Source organism: Drosophila yakuba, chromosome X (genome assembly GCF_016746365.2).
Source record: "Drosophila yakuba strain Tai18E2 chromosome X, Prin_Dyak_Tai18E2_2.1, whole genome shotgun sequence".
NCBI lineage: Eukaryota > Metazoa > Arthropoda > Insecta > Diptera > Drosophilidae > Drosophila > Drosophila yakuba.
Window position 1 is genome coordinate 18584641 of NC_052526.2, and position 18654 is coordinate 18603294.

The 18654-nt window shown below is 40.2% G+C and overlaps 4 protein-coding genes across 4 annotated transcripts in view; 1 reads left to right on the forward strand and 3 right to left on the reverse strand.

Annotated features, from left to right (window-relative positions):
- Positions 1-12674, reverse strand: part of LOC6525923 — a 45131-nt gene extending 32457 nt beyond the window's left edge. Inside the window, exon 1 of the mRNA XM_002101707.3 lies at positions 12238-12674. The gene's annotated coding sequence lies outside the window, so the exon portion shown is untranslated. The remainder of the gene's footprint in view (positions 1-12237) is intronic.
- Positions 12675-12939: 265 nt separating this feature from the next.
- Positions 12940-15517, reverse strand: LOC6525926 (translocon-associated protein subunit alpha). The gene is made up of 2 exons (XM_002101710.4): positions 15304-15517; positions 12940-14617 (listed from the first exon to the last, which is right to left on the reverse strand). The coding sequence occupies exons 1-2, from the start codon at positions 15365-15367 to the stop codon at positions 13773-13775; spliced, it is 909 nt and encodes a 302-aa protein (XP_002101746.1). The 5' UTR covers positions 15368-15517; the 3' UTR covers positions 12940-13772.
- A 978-nt stretch (positions 15518-16495) lies between these two features.
- On the forward strand, positions 16496-17080 carry LOC6525927 (40S ribosomal protein S28). The gene is made up of 2 exons (XM_002101711.4): positions 16496-16801; positions 16868-17080. Exon 1 carries the CDS (start codon positions 16583-16585, stop codon positions 16778-16780), a length of 198 nt encoding a protein of 65 aa, XP_002101747.1. The 5' UTR covers positions 16496-16582; the 3' UTR covers positions 16781-16801; positions 16868-17080.
- On the reverse strand, positions 16909-18531 carry LOC6525928. Its single transcript, XM_002101712.4, has 3 exons — positions 18249-18531; positions 18123-18194; positions 16909-18063 (listed from the first exon to the last, which is right to left on the reverse strand). Exons 1-3 carry the CDS (start codon positions 18422-18424, stop codon positions 17730-17732), a joined length of 582 nt encoding a protein of 193 aa, XP_002101748.1. The 5' UTR covers positions 18425-18531; the 3' UTR covers positions 16909-17729.
- Between the last annotated feature and the right edge of the window lie 123 nt (positions 18532-18654).

Here is an 18654-nt window from a genome sequence, read left to right on the forward strand (position 1 = left end):
TCCATTTAATGGTTGAGCTTTCAATGAAATTATTTATCCAGAACTTTAACCGTTTTTTCTTTCAGCGCATTTGTGGTTATTCATGACTGCATCGCCAAAATATTGAAATTTTACCAATGATAATCACAATGACGCTGCTGAAGATGATGACAATGATCTGTCGCCACTCAAATGCAGAGTGTTTATTTTTGGCGTATTTGGTTGGACTGAAGGTCGACCTATTTTATATGGGGATGAGGTTTTCGGATTTTGGGATTTTTTTTTGGGGTCTTGGACAGACTGTTTGCCTCTTTGTGGCTTCATATTTCGTTTCATTTCGGTTAGTTACGCAATCAAAATGACTGACAGCTAAATATGCATATTCAATTAGAGAGCAAGGCGAGTTGAAAGAAAAAGGCAAGCAGAGGCGGGGTTGTGAAAAAGAGGAGGAGCCTCTGGCGCTTAAGGCTCTCACCCATACACTCGCACAAGCACACACTGACACAAACACACACTGACACAAACACACACTGACACACACATACACTGACACACACACAACAACACAGTCAGAAAATTCATTGAGCATTTCGCCTTGAGATACCTCAAATTGAAGAGAGGCAGACGAAATTGCAGTCACAGTTCGGTGGTTTCTTTGGTGCTGCATTTCACGGCTTAAATCAGAGTAGCCACAAAGTATGTAAGACAATAAAACTATTGTTTTGGATTATAATGGTTATTTTCGGCTGCTTGAGCATTTAACTTTCGGCATTTGAGTTGAATCAAACGTAAGAAAATGCCAGCACTTGCACAGCAAATAGATTGAAACACAATAATTATACAATAATTCTATCATTTTTATGAGCACATAGTACATTCCATAGATATCGTAATTGCTGGCCAAAGAGGTGCGTCAAGTTGATCATTTCATCTGTAACTTTCTCCCTGCCCACTTCGGCACTCTTCCATCCACTGAAGAGTCCTGCCAAGGAGGCGGACAAGTGCCGTCGAGGGGGAAGGGGAACTCGAACAAAGAGCAAGGAGGCACCTGCAAAAAGCTTGAAGGGCGCACACTTTTTGACACTTGTGGCACACGACACGACACGACTCACGAGTGCAGCTGGGCAGGTCAGAGGGCACAGCGAGGCCGGAGTGGAAAATCCAGCTCAATAGCAACTATCCAGTGAGCAGTAATTGCATTATTTTTATGCCAGCACTCTTGAGGAAATTTCTTTTGCACAGAAAAACTTAACAGTTTTGCAGCATTAATAATTAGGGTATTAAGCTTCATTTGGCATTTAATCTACATATATTAGTTGAACGTTTATATTTTTAATTATTATTTGTATTTTGTTTTTTTAAATATCAAATATTAATAATTGATTACTTGTTCCATTAAATTTAATAGTTAACAGCTAAGGCAACTAAATTAATGGGTATACAAAAGTGTAGACTGTTTGGTTCTGCTTCTTTCACGAGTTGGCGTGCGTGTGTGTGTGTTGGATAAAATAGAAGAAGCAATTCCTGAAATAGAAACATCCACCAAGCCGCCGAGTGCAGCCCTTAACCCTTGGCTGGCCAAATGGGTCATTAATTGACAGCCAGCGGGTGCGGAAAGGGGGTAACTGCTTCCCTGTGCGAATCTTCATAACCAGTGAGTGGCTGCTCGCAGTCATGGGTTAAGGAAGGATACGGGCCACCCATATCCAGCCGGCCATATCCTTCAGCAGTCGTCACCTGTCAGACTGCTCCCGTATTTCGTTGTTTTCCGTGCTTGTCAGCAAACCGAAGTTCCCAGCTGGCCCACCGATGTTCCGAGCTGACCACTTACTCCTGGGGGCCATGTGCGCTTTATGGCCTCGCATGCACACACCGCGCCCATAAATACTCCAGATGTGCGGGTCCCCAACGTCCTGGCCATCATCACCATCATCATCGTCTCACCACCATCATCATCATCATCATCATCGTCATCGTCATCATCCCCCATTGGCATCGTCATTGCTCCTAAGCTGAATCTTTATTTCATTTCATTTTCAGCGCAATTTTTGTGCCAAGTCTGCGAATAATAGAAATCATAATGGAAACGCCAGCGGACAGGAAACGGAAACGGAAACGGGACCTCGCCAACGCGGCCATCATAAGTGTGTGTATTCGTGCGCATCTGAATTATATATAATCGCCTGAGAATTGCAACAAAGTTACCACGACAGCTGGGAATTTGAAGAAAAAAAAGGACTATATAAAATAAGAAATATATAAAATGTTCACCTCATTACTATTTGTTTTCACGGCGTATTAAAATTAGATAAGCCGCCTTGTTTCATATGAGCAAGTTTTAAAGCCTTAGTTTTGTGACCACAACCAAGTTGGCCAACACACACAACACACACACGCACACACTGTAGAGTGTTTTGCCTGCATTGAAGATGCAGTGAAAATATTGTTGCTCGACTCCAACTTTGTGCTTGCCAGTTTCCTGGCTGCCTGTCGGTCGCCGCATTTCACTTTGCCTACCTGGAAAATTCTCCCTCTTTTTTTTTGGTCTTTTTTTTTTGGGGGGGGGGGGGCTTCATCGTTGCATGCCCCCGCCCCTGTGACCTCTTTTTTTTTTGGCCTGAATGAGCTATATGCAGTCCATAAATCATGCGAACAGACCGCAGATGCTTCCACAAGGCACTCAATATACGTTGCCAATTTTCAGCTGCCCTCCTGTGGTGTAATGATCCCAGGGGCAATAAAATAGGAGTGCTGGTCCACCTGGGGGAGCAACTGAGAAGTGAGTCTGCTTCTACTATCGGCGATAGTTATAAATTCTTAAGCCATAAAAAAAGAATAATGCTCAAACTTTCGAGCCATTAAACCTGAAAGTTACCATTTACGCCATTATAAATGATTTCTTTAATCATTTGTAGGAAAGTCAGTGACTATAACACCATTTTTTTTTTTAATTTTTGCATAACAAAATATATTATTGTTTGCCATTTTTGTTAGTTTTGTTAATTTTGTATAGCATCAATTTAATTATTTTTAAACTATCTTCTATTGCCAGCAGAACTGATTTTGAAAGGAAAGATTCCCTTTCTATGAAAAGTTTCTATCCAATTTTTTAATTTTTCAAGTTAGCTAAGTAGCGCTAAGCTGTGCATAATACAATTTAAAACTAGTTTCTTTCAATTCCTTATTTCCGCCCCTCTCAAAAGTTTGTTAACGAAAAAAAAAGAAGGGAAACGGAAGCCTAGTCATGAAATTCGTTTAGCTGGCAGGCAGTGGAGAAAGTGGACAATGGGATTCAGCGGATGTTAAAGGAGCAAAAGGACGATGGAGGGATTTGGGTAACAGCAATAGACTGACGGCAACCCGAGAGATTTTCAATGAACAAAAGCGAACTGCAAATTTTTGGACCAGTAACGCAGGACATTTGCGCCTTTTCCTCTACACTTTAACCCACAGGAAGTTGCCTTCTCTTTGGAAACGTTGCTTCATTTTAAAATTCAAATAAATTTTGGGTAAACCTTTTTCTTTTTAAAGGAATATGTCAAATTATGGGAATAATGGCAATTAAAATAAATAAAATTCTAGTAAATATATATTGTTGTTAAGTAATACTGCAGATACCCGCTACTCCTGATACATTTAATGTACACGCGGCGTATGCTTGATATGTGGTACATACAAGTACTAGCAGTAAGCATCAAGTATACGCCGCATTGGCCCGCCGAGAGTTAAACATTGTGCCCCACTTCCCCCCTGCCCATGGAAATTGCTTAACCCACCAGAGAGAGAGAAAGTAGGAGAAGCAAAATGTGGGTGGCTCAACAGCAAAACTAGGGCCAATCAATGCGCCTGCCATAAGTATGCAATGTTCAATGAAAGTTTCGAACAAACAAGTTGCAAGTTGATATTTGATATTTGCAGAGCCTTGATTGTGGGTGCCCCCACCCCCCCCCCCCCAGGGGCTGCAGGGGGTTAAAATCAATTTAGACCATTGTTTGTGGATGGGGATGCAAAAAAAAAATGAGGAAGAAAGCGAGAGCCAAAATGAATGAAAGGAAAACAAACGTACTGAACATGAATTGTAATAAGCTGATTATCTGCTGCACGCATAACAAAGGATGATCAAATAAAATCAACTTGAAACTGACAACCGAATAATTTAATTTTATTTTTTTCTTTTCCAACTTTTCTCTCTGTCTAACGCTTTAGCACCCGCCCATTGTTTTCGGCAGCCAAACAGTGCAATTAAAAAATCACAATCACATACAAGTTGATTCCATTGAGCGATGTGTCATGCACCCAGCTTAACGAGTTCAAAAAAAAAAAAAAAAAAGAAAAGGAAAAATGGAAGGAAAAACTAGTTGCTGGTGCGGACTTTCGAGGTCGCAAATGATCAAGGTTCCATCTGGGAGCGCACTAAAAAGTCCTTTTATAAAGCACACTGAAAGAAAAAAAGCCGAAGACATTTTAAAAAAACACCATTAATCTTTGAAAATGAAAATAAAAACCATTGGGCAGCTAATTCTGCAAAATAATTCCAAAAGCACTGCCATTTTAGTCAATTAATTTGATGAAAAGACAGGGAACATCGCATGGGCATTAATTAAATAAAAAATTCGAAGGGCTCAAGCTAAGCAACCTTTGAACTTAATTGCACTTCAACTGAAGATGAAGTGGTAGCACAGTACTTGTTTACACTCACTTGAGCTTTAGGGCTAAAATGGGCTAATAAACACCTAATAAAAGGCGAATTATACAAAAAAGTGCATTTAATACGGCAAAAACCAGGTAATGAACAACTGAACACTTGAATTTTAATTAAAATTGTAGCCATTAAACACTGTAATTATACGGGCGTAGAAAATAATGTTTCTATTGACAAATAAACAGGGCGAGTATATATGTATGTAGATAATAGTATTCAATTTAACGTAGAAATAAACCCTATCTGCGATCATTTCCAGAATCATTTTTCTTCATTCCTTTTTGCTAGTTTGTTGCTCAAAAAAGTACACGATGCGGGTCTAGTTATTGCCTTTTTTGCTGCCACATCAAGCGTAAAATATTTGGCCAGCCACACAAGGACTCTCTGCCACACCCACACACACACTAAATACACACGAACACACACACACATGGTGTAATTAAAAAAGGTCAGCCGAACACAAAGGAGAAAAAAGGAAAATACAGTGCGTCAAATTAGGCCCAAACTCCGCCCAGTTTTCACGACCTCTTCGCCGGCTAATTGGTGTCCTTGCAGACAGACCAATGTTTGAAGTTAAGCAAATAACTGCGGGCTGACCCTAAACGTTTCCACACATACGCATATCCAGACAAAAAAAAAACCAAAAGAAAAAGAAAAACAGCATTTGCAAATGAAAACTAATGGCCACTTAAAGCCCATAAAGAAATCTGACCAAAATCGGATGTGCGGTAAATGGGGAAACTCGGGAGGTTAAGCATGGCAAGTCGGAGATTTTCACACAAATCGTACTCCAGCATGGCTACAAATCAAGTGTGGCCCCCAAAAATGTAGGCATAAATCAAGTTTTAGGTTTTCCATCAAGGAGAAAGCCGAATGTAAATGTTACTGTAATGAGGTAGGCCAAAAAAAGTTGCCTACAAATGGATTGCATTTCCTGCAGCTACTCGTTTTCCTTCAACTAATCGAATTAACTTCGGCGCCCCCATTCGCCATTGGGGCAAATAGCCATTGCAATTGGTTAGTATATATAGATCATTTGATACCGTGTACTAGTCTGATCACAATTTGTTTACAGACGTCCGAGTCTTTTAAGCCAAACTATTTATCTTTGGATGTTCATTTACTTAAGCTTAACATATAAGAATTGTAGCAGTTGAAATTATATGCTATATATTTTAATTGTATGCTATTTTAAATCTGGTTTACTATAAGTACTTAAGCTCTATGTTTACGGCTATAAAATGGGCCTTATACTGCCCGTTTATGGCACAATTACGGGGTATCAAAAGCGGAACAAAATTGTGCACTTGGCAGTAGAAGTCGGGTAAATAGCATAAACGAATCAGCTAAAAAAAATGTTCAAGGAGCTGTGCTCAACGGATGCACTTATGTAGCTCAGTCCACTTGAACATTGATTCCCTCTTTCCCTCTCCCTCTCTCTCTCTCTGTCTCTGTCTCTGTCTCTGTCTCCCTAGCCCCCTCTCTTTCGTACCACCGCTGGCAAAGGGCACTTCGGCAAGTGGCGCCATCTCTTTCTCGCCCATCCTCGTTCTCTTTTTTCGCTTAACGATTGAGAGAAAACGCTCATTTTGCTGTCCGGCACTTTTATTTTTTTGTAAATATTTTATTACCCGTCCGGCTGTTGCTTTCCCGCTTTTCCCACTTTTCCCCCTCGGGCTATTTTTATTTTTATTTTTATTTTGCGTTTTTATTTTTGTGTTAGCCATGGGAGAAAAGTGTTTAATTGATGCTGCGCTGCTCTCTGTGTGCAATCCTCATGAAAAATGCACAGGACTCGCCCAGAAATTCCCTTTGAACATTGCAACTCTCACTATCCACAGCTCAGTTTGCAGCAAAAGTACCAGAGATTAGAGCGAGTAAAATGATTAAAGTGAGGGGCCAAGCTCAATTTAGAAAACAGTAACAAACAAACCAAATTAGATTAAAAAATACTGCGACGAAACAAGCAAAAAAGCAAACGAAAGTGGGAAGAACTAACTTATATATTTTCTATTTAATGCAGCACATTTTCAAGAAACCTAGAGCTTATATAAAAAACTTCAAATGCAGTTTGAAAGAATGCATACATGTTTTTAAAAATCGAAAAATCAAGTTATATTTCAAATTCAAACTTAAGTTTTACCTACGAAGCAATCAAAGGGTAAATAAAATTTTTGCTTAACTTTTTGAATTTAAAAAAAATACGTACTTCTTTTTACTGCATACTCTTGATAACCTGTATTGGTTGTTTACTAGATTGGGTACTTAGAAGCCAAACCTGAAAGCAGCTTAAACGGCAATTACCAAAGTCAAAATCAAGTTAACAATCTGTCAAGTTGACGACTTAATTTCATGTCGTATTGCGGACCTGATTGCGATTCGATGTGACAGCGGTGAAAAGTGGTGTAGAAGTGGTGTGGAAACTCTGGCAAATACAAGCCGCATTCGATGCAAATGAACGGGCATGAATAAGTGAGTGAACTATCTGCCATTCTGGCAACACTCAAACACTCAACCATGCAGATGAGCTAGACCCACACAGATACTGCCATTTTTCCCGCCATTCACGGATATATCTCATCTGCATCAAGTGCGTTACGCAACAACAAAGTACGGCGACAAAAAAAAAAGTGTAAGAAAAACAACAAAAACAAAAATATGCAGAAAATATACAACAACAATAAAACAACGACAACTACAACAAATCCTGCAAAGTGTCTGTAAACATTTATTTCAAAAATTTATGAATATTGTCGGCGCTCAGCAAAAGCAGCAGTGACAAACGAAAATTCCTTATGCCCCCGCCTCTCTTCGCCATTCAGCTTTCAAATTGTTCAAGCAATGGCATTGTTTACCCGCTTTTCTCTGTGTGTACGTGTATGTATGTGTGTGTGTGTGTGTGTGTGTGTGTGTGAGTTATTGTTCCGAGACAAGATATTTTACTGCTTTGTTATGAAATTCAACAGGATATATCCAGACCCTGACGTAGATACATATGTACATATTTATATATATGTATGTACATATAGCATAGTTAAAGGGCTCTTTAAGTACTTATTCTAGAGCACTTTTAATTTGTATACCCGTTACTCGTAGGAAACGTAGAAGCGTTTGCGACCATATAAAGTATATATATTCTTGATCAGGATCAATAGCCGAGTCGATCTGGCCATGTCCGTCTGTCCGTCCGTCTGTCCGTCCGTCTGTCCGTCCGTCTGTCCGTCCGTCCGTATGAACGTCGAGATCTCAGGAACTACTAAAGCTAGAAAGTTGAGATTAAGCATACAGACTCCCAAGACATAGAAGCAGCGCAAGTTAATCAATTCATGTTGCCACGCCCACTCTAACGCCCACAAACCGGCAAAAACTGTCAGTGTTGAAAACTCTCCTTCGCACTTCCACTAGCTGAGTAACTGGTATCAGATAGTCGGGGAACTCGACTATAGCGTTCTCTTTTGTTTTTTTTCGAAAATCGAAAAAGTATGGATAGACATAGTTAGCTATGTTTATTAGCAGCACAAAACAGTCTTTATTTTAGCTGTGCGGCCATTTTTGGCCAAGTTATGACGGAAAAGGCCCCAAACTCTTTACCCCGCACCCCTCATCATCAAAAATTGGAAGAAATGTGAAAAAAATATAATTATACCCGTTACTCGTAGATACTTGTTAAGCCGATATTTATGGTAGTATTTAAGTCACTATAAATAAACGGAATTAGTGTCTGAATATTATTGCCTATTTACTAACACCTAAATAGTCACCGAATGTTATGATCCTTTGGGTTCATCCTTATTAACAACTATAAAGCTAACATCTTAGTGGTTCTTTGGGTTTCAAGTAATTTTTATAATAATTTGAAGCTCATATTCACTTAGAGATTAAGATCAAACCTGAGAACTCGCAAAGAAGCCAGTCCAATTTGTTGAAAATGTCAAAAGCAGTTTTGTACTTGGATGGCTTGGCTTTCCTTTCGGTTGCTTAACACCTAATTGTTGTTTTGAACTATTCCAGTCCAGTTGTACGTGCTCGTATCATTAGAGGTTTTTCTGCTTTTCCGCTGACGAGAAATCCGAAATAGTTTAGTCGGGAAATAGTTTCCCCTTCGTTTTTCTTTGCCACTCCTTTCCCCCCCCCCCCCCCACCGCTTGCCGCCCCTTTTATCCTTTATCCTTTTTCTTGTTGCGTAGCGCATTACAAATGACAGCCGCCTGTCACACACACATGTGCACCGAGGGAGGGGGTGGGGGGAAAATAACCAACACCGACATGTACATATATGTATGTATGTGTGCAGAAGGAAAGCCACACGGACAGGCACACGTGTAGAATGCCATACCATACATACACGGCCATTAGTGTTGTGTTGTTGTCGTTATCATGCACAAAAAAGTTGTCGTCTCTGCTTAACTTTACGCTGCCTTACTCCACTTTGCGTGTAGGTCTTCTGGCAAAGCCCCCTTAACGCCCCCTTAACACCCCCTTAACTTTAACCCTACAATGCCGTCTCCCCGTTTGTCACACTGAAAAGTACATAAAACAGTGTCATTGTTAAATTGCCAGCTAAGTTGGCGGGAATCTTAGTTTGTATCAACTATAATACAAAATCCTTTAAGATTTTAATTGGATATGCTCAGCTTCTTAAGCATCAAAGACATCTTAATATCTGGAAATTATTCTAAAATCAAATAGTTTTCATAGTAAAGAGTTTTTTAACTTTACATATATGTTTTAAAAAAGAAACTAGAAGACTCTTGTCTAATTCAAGACATTAAGAATCAAGTTAAAGCTTTGGTGTTTTTCATTTGGCGTTTATTCCAAATGCTATGCCTTGTCACTTTCGAAAATAGTTTTTCACTGTGCCTGACAAGTGTTGTCCAGAAATTTTCGGTAGGAGAAACTTTGGTTGGTCTGCCAAGTGAATTACAAGCTGAGTCCTTAACCCTCAGCTCGCACCCTGTTTTTCCAGCATTTCCTCGCTTCCCATTTCCCATTTGCTTGTTGGTACTTATTTAATTATCATTTTTCATTCTTGTTTCGGGTGTGGAAAATGTTGTCATCGCACATGCTTGTGTTTGCCAGTATTGGTGTTATCGGGGTCATAGGTGAAAATGGGGGATTAAGTGGTACAGTTTCGTTTGCGATTATTTTTTTTTGAAAATCTTTTGTATTCGCCCGTCCAGTGTGCAAATGCAATTATAATTTCATATTTCAATTCGACTACAGTGCGGTACATTACGTTAAAATCCGGGCTTTACGATTTGACCGTTGGTGATGGGGAAAGTTGAAAGTAAATAATCAAATTATATTTGCATACTTTGATGATTGTTTTAATATTCTTTGTGAATTTTCAAATGCACTGTAATTTACTTTTTTTTGCGACTTTTGGCCACTTTTTTTCCCCGATTTTCTTTTGGTGCTTTCGAATTTCCTTGTTGCCTCTTCATTTTTTTCACTTTCATTTTTCGAGTTGTCTTGTTGCTTGTGATTTTCTATTTTTTCTTTTGATTTAATTCAATCGATTTTTGTGTTTTTAATTTCATAGCTAATTTTAGCTCACTCACTTTTTGGCACTCTCCTTTTAAACTTTTGCTTGCTATTTGCAAAATAATAAATACTCTTTTTACTATGCAAAAATCAAAACTTTTAGAGTGACTATTTATTAACCTTTGTTTGTTTGTTTTTTAGCTTTGTTGTTCAACAGAGTACTGGGTAAATAAACTTAGGAAAACAATACAATGCCAACTACAATCAATTTTTGAACCAGGACACACCTTTCTGAGGGGCTTACCCCGCTCGATATTTCCCATATCCTTGAGACTCGGCGAACATTTTAATGAGATTTTCGAATTCCAAAGAAATTCAAAACGTAGCTCATTCAACTTGTATTATGTGTGTGTGTGTGTATAGGTGAGGCACACTTTCTGTCTTTCTGCAAGTGTGTGCGTATTTGTATTTGTATTTGTGGCAACAGGCAACAAGCCAAGTTAATTAGCAAAAAGGCAGATAGCGTCACACAAAAAAGGAGCAACCAACTAAGGCCATCTTAAGGTCTGATTGAGCAGCGAGTGAAAGTGGGTGAAAGTGGCTGAAGGGGGAGAGGGAGGGGGAGTGGGTGAAAGGGGTTAACTGGAATGAAGGCCAACAAAAATGGGAGGTGGCTGAATTCTGCGGGGACCTCCGCTTAAGTGCGGGTTTTTGATGTCGGCGCAAATTGCAAAGAAAATGATTTATTATCTGCAAAAGGCAATTAAGTAAAATTGCTTGAAAATTATTTGCACCCCCAACCCGATAGAGAAAAAGCCAAACAGAAGCAAAACCAAAATAAACGCAAATGACAGCAAATCTTTTGGACAAAGAGAGGTTACACCAAATGGTAAAACTAGGTTCGTATAGTCGCCCACAAGTAATAATATTATAAATTATAAAATAGGCAAAAAATATATAATATAAACACAACTAAATAATCGGCGAACAAAGTTTATGGGGCAAAACTATTTCACATTCGTTAAAAAGTTAACAAAAGTTTTGCAAAGCACGATAATTCCCCCAAAACAAAAACCAAATATAAATTGCCACACATGTAACCATAAAAAAGTTGATATTAGTTAAAGTTTGAGACACTTTACCCTTCGGCAGTAATATACATATATATTTTTGACCAGATTCCCGACGACTTTAAAATGTCTTTGCCATTCAAATTGTTACTCCTGCGTAGTAGTGGGTAAACTCACCTGTCCGCTGGTTTCCCCCAATTCCAGCGCTCATCCAACATGATTTATAAGTCGAATTAGAAGGAGCCACACGACGGGCATGGAACAAGAGTGAATTAATTACGAATTCAAGCCCGAAGAGGTAATTAATTCACTTCATTTTCCTCCAAACCAAACTCAACTCAACTCGATTCAAGTCAACCATTTTGTTGACAGACAAACAAATGCTGGGCCAAATAAGCAAACATGTGCACATAGGCACCTGCCAGGACATTCATGAATTCATTGCTTACATTACGCCAGGGATATTTCAAATATTTCTTTTAAGATTTTACCCAAAGTCGTAATTGCTTAGAAATTTAGCTGAAGCTGAAGCTGAAGCTCCAATGTGCCACAAGCAGTGCTTCGTAAATTGGAAAAGTATGTACGACATTTCCCAAGGACTTTTGGGTAATTTAATCAATGCTATTAATTCGTCACTTTTACGATTACTGCTCTAATAAAACAGTTCATTTAAAAGCTATTTTCCCTAATGCAATTCATTAAAGGTTTTTGACAGGTTGTTTTCCTTTGTTAACTACCGTTTCATAAGTGGCGTTTCAAGTTGTTAATTTTTTAAGTAACCATAAATATAAACATTCGTTTAAAATTACCCCAAAAGTTTCGGTTTCGTTTTAGGTAATGGTTTTGAAGTCCGAATATTTGAAAACCCATTTTCCATCTGCCCGTTTGGCTGTGGCAAACATAGCCCCAATTTTGGACCTACAAGTGGGTCTCCCGGTCGGAATTTGAGTCCTTCTCACAACGCAACTGACCATATTTACATTTGTCAAGCACTTCACTCACCTTTGACTGCGATGTGTTATGTGTTCTCTGTGTCTCAAGCTTCCTCCGCTGAATCCTCCTCCGATTTGGAACGCAAATGGGATTTAAATATTTGCCACACACACACTTTTCACTTCGGCTCGGTCGTTTGTATTTGATTTGAAAAATGGTATTCAGAACACTATATATATATATATATATGTGTATATATATATACTTAATTTCTTAGCTTAGCACAAAAACCAAAAAAAAAAAATGTGTGTTCAACACTTTCGAATATCTTTCGAAAACCGGGCAAAAGCAGTAACTGCGTGACTGTAAACTGTGAACTGTGACCAGTGATCAGTGACCAGTGAGCAGTGACTTGCTGTGACTGTGATGTGAGTATGCTGAATTCAAAGGCTGAGGCTGAGAACCGAACCGCACGAGAGTCTGTTGACGAATGACTTACAATGGGCGATGCGAATTCTTAACAGCGGCAGGACAACAAGTTGCCATGGGCTTAACAGCGCTGCTAACGGGTCTGTGGGAGTGGGCGAATTTTAACAGCGGTGAAAGCTCTGCTAAAATTTAAGTTTAGCCGATGCAGTTTTATGTTAACTTAGCATGGTCGCCAACAGATGGCGCCGCACAAAAGTTTATGCAACTAAAATACTTTTCATAAACTCTATTAAATTTACAAATATTTCTCTAGTTTACCAAACATGAATAAAAACAATGCAGTTTTCTTTTTTTTTATTTTATTTTTATGTTTTTTTTTTTTCATTTTATTTTGTTGTAAGAAAATTTCTCATTATTCATCGGTCGACTTCCTGCGACTTCTCTAGCTAAAAAAAAACTCACTTCAACATCTTTCGGTTCAAACAGAAAAAGAATGACACAGTCCAAATTGGAATAGGGATGTGGGAGGGGGGAAAACGAAAAATAAACAATAAGCAATCAATCGCTTTGTAATAGTAGGACTAATTTAAACGTATCGTACAATTGGAAGGCTTTCTTGTCTTACAACTCAATCGATCGGTCTAAGCTTACATTTTCGTTCGATATTCCATTTTTAGTTGGACGACTCAACGAATCATTCTCTAAGCTGCTCCTTCTCTTTTCTATAATGTGTCTTCAACAAACGAAGACAATTTCACAAAAGGAATTTCTTTAGGTTTCATTCTTTGTTGGTTTGTTTTCATTTGTTTTGTTGTTGTTGTTGTTGTTGTTGTTGTTTTTGTTGTGTTTGGAGTATGTGCAGTTTTGGGCATTTCAAAGTTCAAATTTCTAAAACAAATCTGTGGAAACGTTGGTTCGGTATTCGTTTAAAGACTAACAATCTCGATAGACGAAAAAAAAATTATGATAGTATGATCTTTAGAAGAAATGATCGAACATGATTGTACATAACTAATTAATTACGAAACTTTATGCTCTGCTCCCTACAGGATGAAAATGGCGGGAGGGGCGGGGGGACTTGCTGTTGCTGCTCCATCGGCAGGCAGCCGATGTTGTGGCTACCGCTCTCGTTGTTGTTGTTGTTGGGATATGTGCAGTCTTAAGCGGATTTGAACTTAATCATCGCCAGCGGAACGCTTGACCTTGCGCTGCTTGGGACTCTGCTGGCTAACGGGCTTGGGACTGGCCGGCTTGGTGGGCTTGGGCGAGGTCTTGGGCGTCTTGGACTTGGGCGGCGACTTCTGCAGCGCCCGCAGCGTCTCCTGTGGCACCCAATCGTAGTCGATGGTGCTATCGTTGGCGGTACCGGTTTCGATCACCTTCTTGGCAGCGGCACGCTTCCTCTTGCCAGAGCTGCCGAGCAGATACTGCTGTCCGATGACCAGAAGCAGGACCACAATGCCGGCCAGCAGGACGTACAGGAAGAAGGTCTCGCCATCCAGACCCTCATCGACCTCCGAAATCAGAACGGTCTCATTAAACACAGCCTCGTTGTACTGAATGCCATTGGCATCGCGATAAGCCAGTGCAATGTTCAGTCCAAATGGACGGCCGGCAAACTGATCCGAGGGCAGGAAGGTGTACGATACGGTCGACTCGAAGCCGGGCTTTACCTCACGGTTGTAGGCGACCGCCGAGAAGTTCTGGATGAAGTAGTTGAAGTCCATGGGATAGCGGAAGGAGGCCTCCACCGTCTCGATAACGAATTCCTCGGCTCCCTTGTTGGTGAATCCAATCAGGAACTCGACGGGCTTGCCGCCGGGCAGATCCAGCTGCTGGCCAGGTGTGTACAGTGGCTTCGTGAAGAGCAGATAGGTGTCCGCATTCGGCGAACTGCTGCTGCCCGTGTCATTGTCCTCGTCCGCTTCCGCATCCTCGCCAGTCACGGCACCCTCCTCGCCTTCCACGTCCACCAGGTCGTCCTCCACGGCCTCGGCGGCATAGGCTCCAAACTTGTTGGCTGTAAATTAAAGAAAAAACATTGATGTTATTGTGAGTGCTGGAGAATTGAAGACAAGTACACGGAACTACATGCTCATTATCTCTGAAATAAATCAGAGATATGATATATTTATGATATGATATATGTTTGTAGCCTTAATAATAAACACCTATATTTATTACAATTGTAATTGGGTCATTTAGCTTGCAGGGCTATATGCCATTCGGTACTTTGACTTGGTATACAGTTCAAAACCTTGCAAGCTTGCACTGCACCTGTCTCTAAACCTGGGATATAGTCAGCCGATCAATGTGAAACTTGGATATATACCGAGAATCGGTATATCCTTAAAAAAAAAACACCATTGTGCTGAGTTTAAAGCCTTGATCTTGGAAGCAAAACGAATTAATAGCCAACCCAGACAAGCCAACTCACGAGTCAGAGCGAGAGGGCGATATGCGGTTCATGCCAACTCAACAGTTTTGACCGTATGATGAAAATTTTGGCCACTAAAGATGAATGAAAATCGCCGAATTACGATGATAGCATACGATGTGCACTGATTGGCAAGAGAATAAAGCATAATACACGTAGCAAATGTGTCGGCAGAATGCCACGTATACGGATGGGAAGCACCCCCGCCCACCGAGCGATTGTTATTTATCGGCGAAGATTCATAATGGTTCGTATGGGCCTCTACTTACGCGCCGAGAAGGTGCAGATGACGATGGGCAGGACCATCAGCATTAGGAACATCAGATGCCTCATCTTGTTGGCTTCTTTTCTTCAATGTCTTCGAGGGGCTCCCAAATGCAATCGAATGCGCGGCGCACACACGGAAATTCGGCTGAGGGGAAAAAAAACGCACGCACACACAACCTTCGCGATCGAGTGAAAATGAAAAAGTGACGAGCGGCGCTGGTAAAGCGGCGAAAACAGAAGCCGATGGGGCACGAAGTGGACACGAAGCGGAGACACGACTTTCACTGTCAAATGTCTACGTGGTGCCACGTCTAGGGTTGCCAGGGCGTCTGATTCGGTGGGTCAAATGCACTGTTTTCCACTTCCTAACTTACTCACGGCAAGTCAATTTCCTAGGCATCAATTAAACATACGTTTAATAATTGTTAGAAACATATACTCATAGCCATAATAGCTAATAAAATTGCATATTGTTTTATTTTGTTGACATTTAAGTGGACCGACAACTCTGGCGGGACAAGCAGTGCTAAAAAACGCCGCAACTGTCATTTATCGTGTTTTTATAATCCTAATATCTAAATAACAATAAACAGGCAAACCTTATATTATATGCAAATTTAAGTTTAGCAAAATATTTATTTTTTTATAGTAAAGACCATTTCATGACCGAGGTAAACGTACTAAAAACATTTTACAGCACTTTTTGCCACTCGTTACAGTACTGCCAACTTGCCTGATTACACCTTTTAATCTGGCTATTTTACAGCTGGAATATATATTCTTGCAATAACAGTAATATAACAGAATATTTCAAAACAACATTTAATGGCAACATTTAAATGTGTATTACAAATACTTTTCTTTTAAAAATAAATAATAAAAAATAAAGAACTTTCTTTTGCTTCTGTATGTGGCCAAAACTTAGCTAATCGTAGCTACAATTTCAAAGCCGCTTTAAATATTAGTTCGCTTCGTGGTACAACGACTTAAGAATAATGAAATTACATATGATTATTTTTTTTTAGCTTAACTACCATTGGCATATGGACAGTAATATCCAAATTGTCGAATAGTTAATAATTTAGTTGGCTATTTTATAGCCACCCACAATCGATAGTGAGCGACGCCGTTAATCGCACCTATCGATTGGCCTGCGCAGCGCAGCCAACTTCACGTCGCCGTGCCGATAACCGCTCAACTTCCTTTTTGCTTGCGGCTGTCAATTGAAGCGCAACTTGCACGTGAATTCTCTGCGAATTTTAGCAATTTTAGCGATCTAACATGGACAAACCAGTTGTGTGGGCACGCGTCATGAAGGTTCTGGGCCGCACCGGCTCCCAGGGTCAGTGTACTCAGGTGAAGGTTGAGTTCCTGGGCGAGCAGAACCGCCAGATCATCCGCAACGTGAAGGGACCAGTTCGCGAGGGCGACATCCTGACCCTTTTGGAATCCGAACGTGAAGCCAGGAGGCTGCGCTAATTGGCGACCAAACTCGAGACGGTAAGTTCGCCTGCAATGCTCGCCACAGTAAACACTCCTTCTAACTCGCCTTTTATTATTCCGCAGATCTTTTTACACACACGCAGCAACTGTTTTTCGCACGCGGCTTGTTTTTTCGTGGAGAAGAAGAAGCGAATGCCAAGAAAATTCGCGCGAGGCTGCTGCATATTCGTTATAAACAAATGAAAATACACACCTAATTCGCCAGAAAATCAGCCAAAATGTGTTTTAAATAAATCTCGAGAGCATTGGACCGCCTTTGTACGAAAAGAAAACCAATCAAGCCCTGTGTTTTGGTTTCATTATTTTTTTTTGTTTTTGTGTTTTTTTTGAGTGCCCAGTGAAAATTGCCAATGGAATGTGGTCTCCAAGCGACTTCCTTTAACAATCTATACTTGCATTTAGCAGAAATCTTTGCTTCCCCGGAAATCAACAGAAATTTACACAGCCGAAATGCAAATAGAGTGGATGATTCCTAAATGGTTAAAAACACATGGACAGCTCTATTACCATTGTGTTTCGTTGATTTCCTTATAAAGGCAAAGTTTTCGGTTAAACTCGATGCCAAAAGGTTCTGGAAACCTTAACATCTCGAAGAAATGTTTTATTTCTTGGTCCACTAATAGATATTTCACAGAAAACCATTTTTCAAAGAGTAAAAGCAATAAAATGGCAATTGTTTTGTGTAAAGGAATACCGATATTATTTCAGTCAGCTTACAGTATTTTTTATGCAAAAAATTGTTTTAATATTGGAACGGCCGAAGCTGCACTGAAAATATACATATGTATTTACAATAAAAGTCAACAGCTCAGTTAGTTAATATACAATATTTTATAGGACATTATGGTTTAGAACCACTGAGATGCACATTTCTATATTCTTTCAGCATTCAGCCTGAATAGCAAAGGCAAATTTGCTTTTCCCACTACAAAGTCAGCGGAAAACTGGACAGCCTTTCGATTTTGGCCAATCCGAGGGTAATACGTGCTTCTGCAGGCTCCGGCAGGTAAAGGTCGGATTTGAAGGCCTCCAAAGAGGATTCGGGTGCGGAGAACTTGGGTTGCAGCTGGCTAAGATGTAGCTCTAGATATTTGACCTGATTCTGCAGCAGTTTCAGCGATTCCTCGAGGAAATTCCTGAACTCGGTCAATATCGCAGGTGTTTTGGTTTGGTTTTGCTCGTGATTCAGATGCAGGCACTCAATCTCGAAGTCTGTTACTTGGGCTGATATCTGCACTAGCTCGTAAGCCAGCTTCGATCTATGAAATGGATAGCAACGCAAATCAGAGGAGTTTCTGGCTAGGATTAGGCCACTTACATGCTGTCCTGCAGGCTTCGGTAAACATCCTGGCACACCGAAAGTAGTGCAACTGTAGCACCTTGGTTGGAACTTCAACAAAATTGCAAATTAGCATTGTTTTATTTTATCAATTTAAGTTTTTACCCCTTGACCAGTCGATATCGTTGGCCCAACTCCCACAACCGATTCGCTTGATTCGACAATTCAGGCGTCGTCGCAGATTTAAGGCTTAAGTAACTCCTTATGGTGGTGGCCAAATGCGTTAGCTGCTGCTCCAAACTGGTATTGTAGTGCTCCAAGCGATCCGCTGGCATTAGCATCGCAAAAATTCAGTCAAATTTAAGTAAATATGGTAAGTTGTTAGATTCTGCGACTGTCATCGATAAGACGATTAGTTATCGGCACATGGTGTAGCTGGCGATCGCCTCCAGAACGATAGATATCGCAAAAAGGTTCTATTTCTGATATTTTGCCCAAAAAGAACCTTTTTATGCCAAATCGTTATAATTCATAAGCAAAATATGGAATGTTATACCTTTGAAAACTCGTA

Bases quoted from the DNA above. Each gene is read 5' to 3' on its own strand.
- LOC6525926 (XM_002101710.4), bottom strand. From the start codon at position 15,367: ATGAGGCATCTGATGTTCCTAATGCTGATGGTCCTGCCCATCGTCATC. The intron at 14,618-15,303 runs GTAAGTAGAGGC...TTTAATTTACAG, and splicing joins CATCTGCACCTTCTCGGCGC to CCAACAAGTTTGGAGCCTAT.
- LOC6525927 (XM_002101711.4), top strand. From the start codon at position 16,583: ATGGACAAACCAGTTGTGTGGGCACGCGTCATGAAGGTTCTGGGCCGC.
- LOC6525928 (XM_002101712.4), bottom strand. From the start codon at position 18,424: ATGCTAATGCCAGCGGATCGCTTGGAGCACTACAATACCAGTTTGGAG. The intron at 18,195-18,248 runs GTAAAAACTTAA...ATTTTGTTGAAG, and splicing joins CGATATCGACTGGTCAAGGG to TTCCAACCAAGGTGCTACAG. The intron at 18,064-18,122 runs GTAAGTGGCCTA...TCCATTTCATAG, and splicing joins CGAAGCCTGCAGGACAGCAT to ATCGAAGCTGGCTTACGAGC.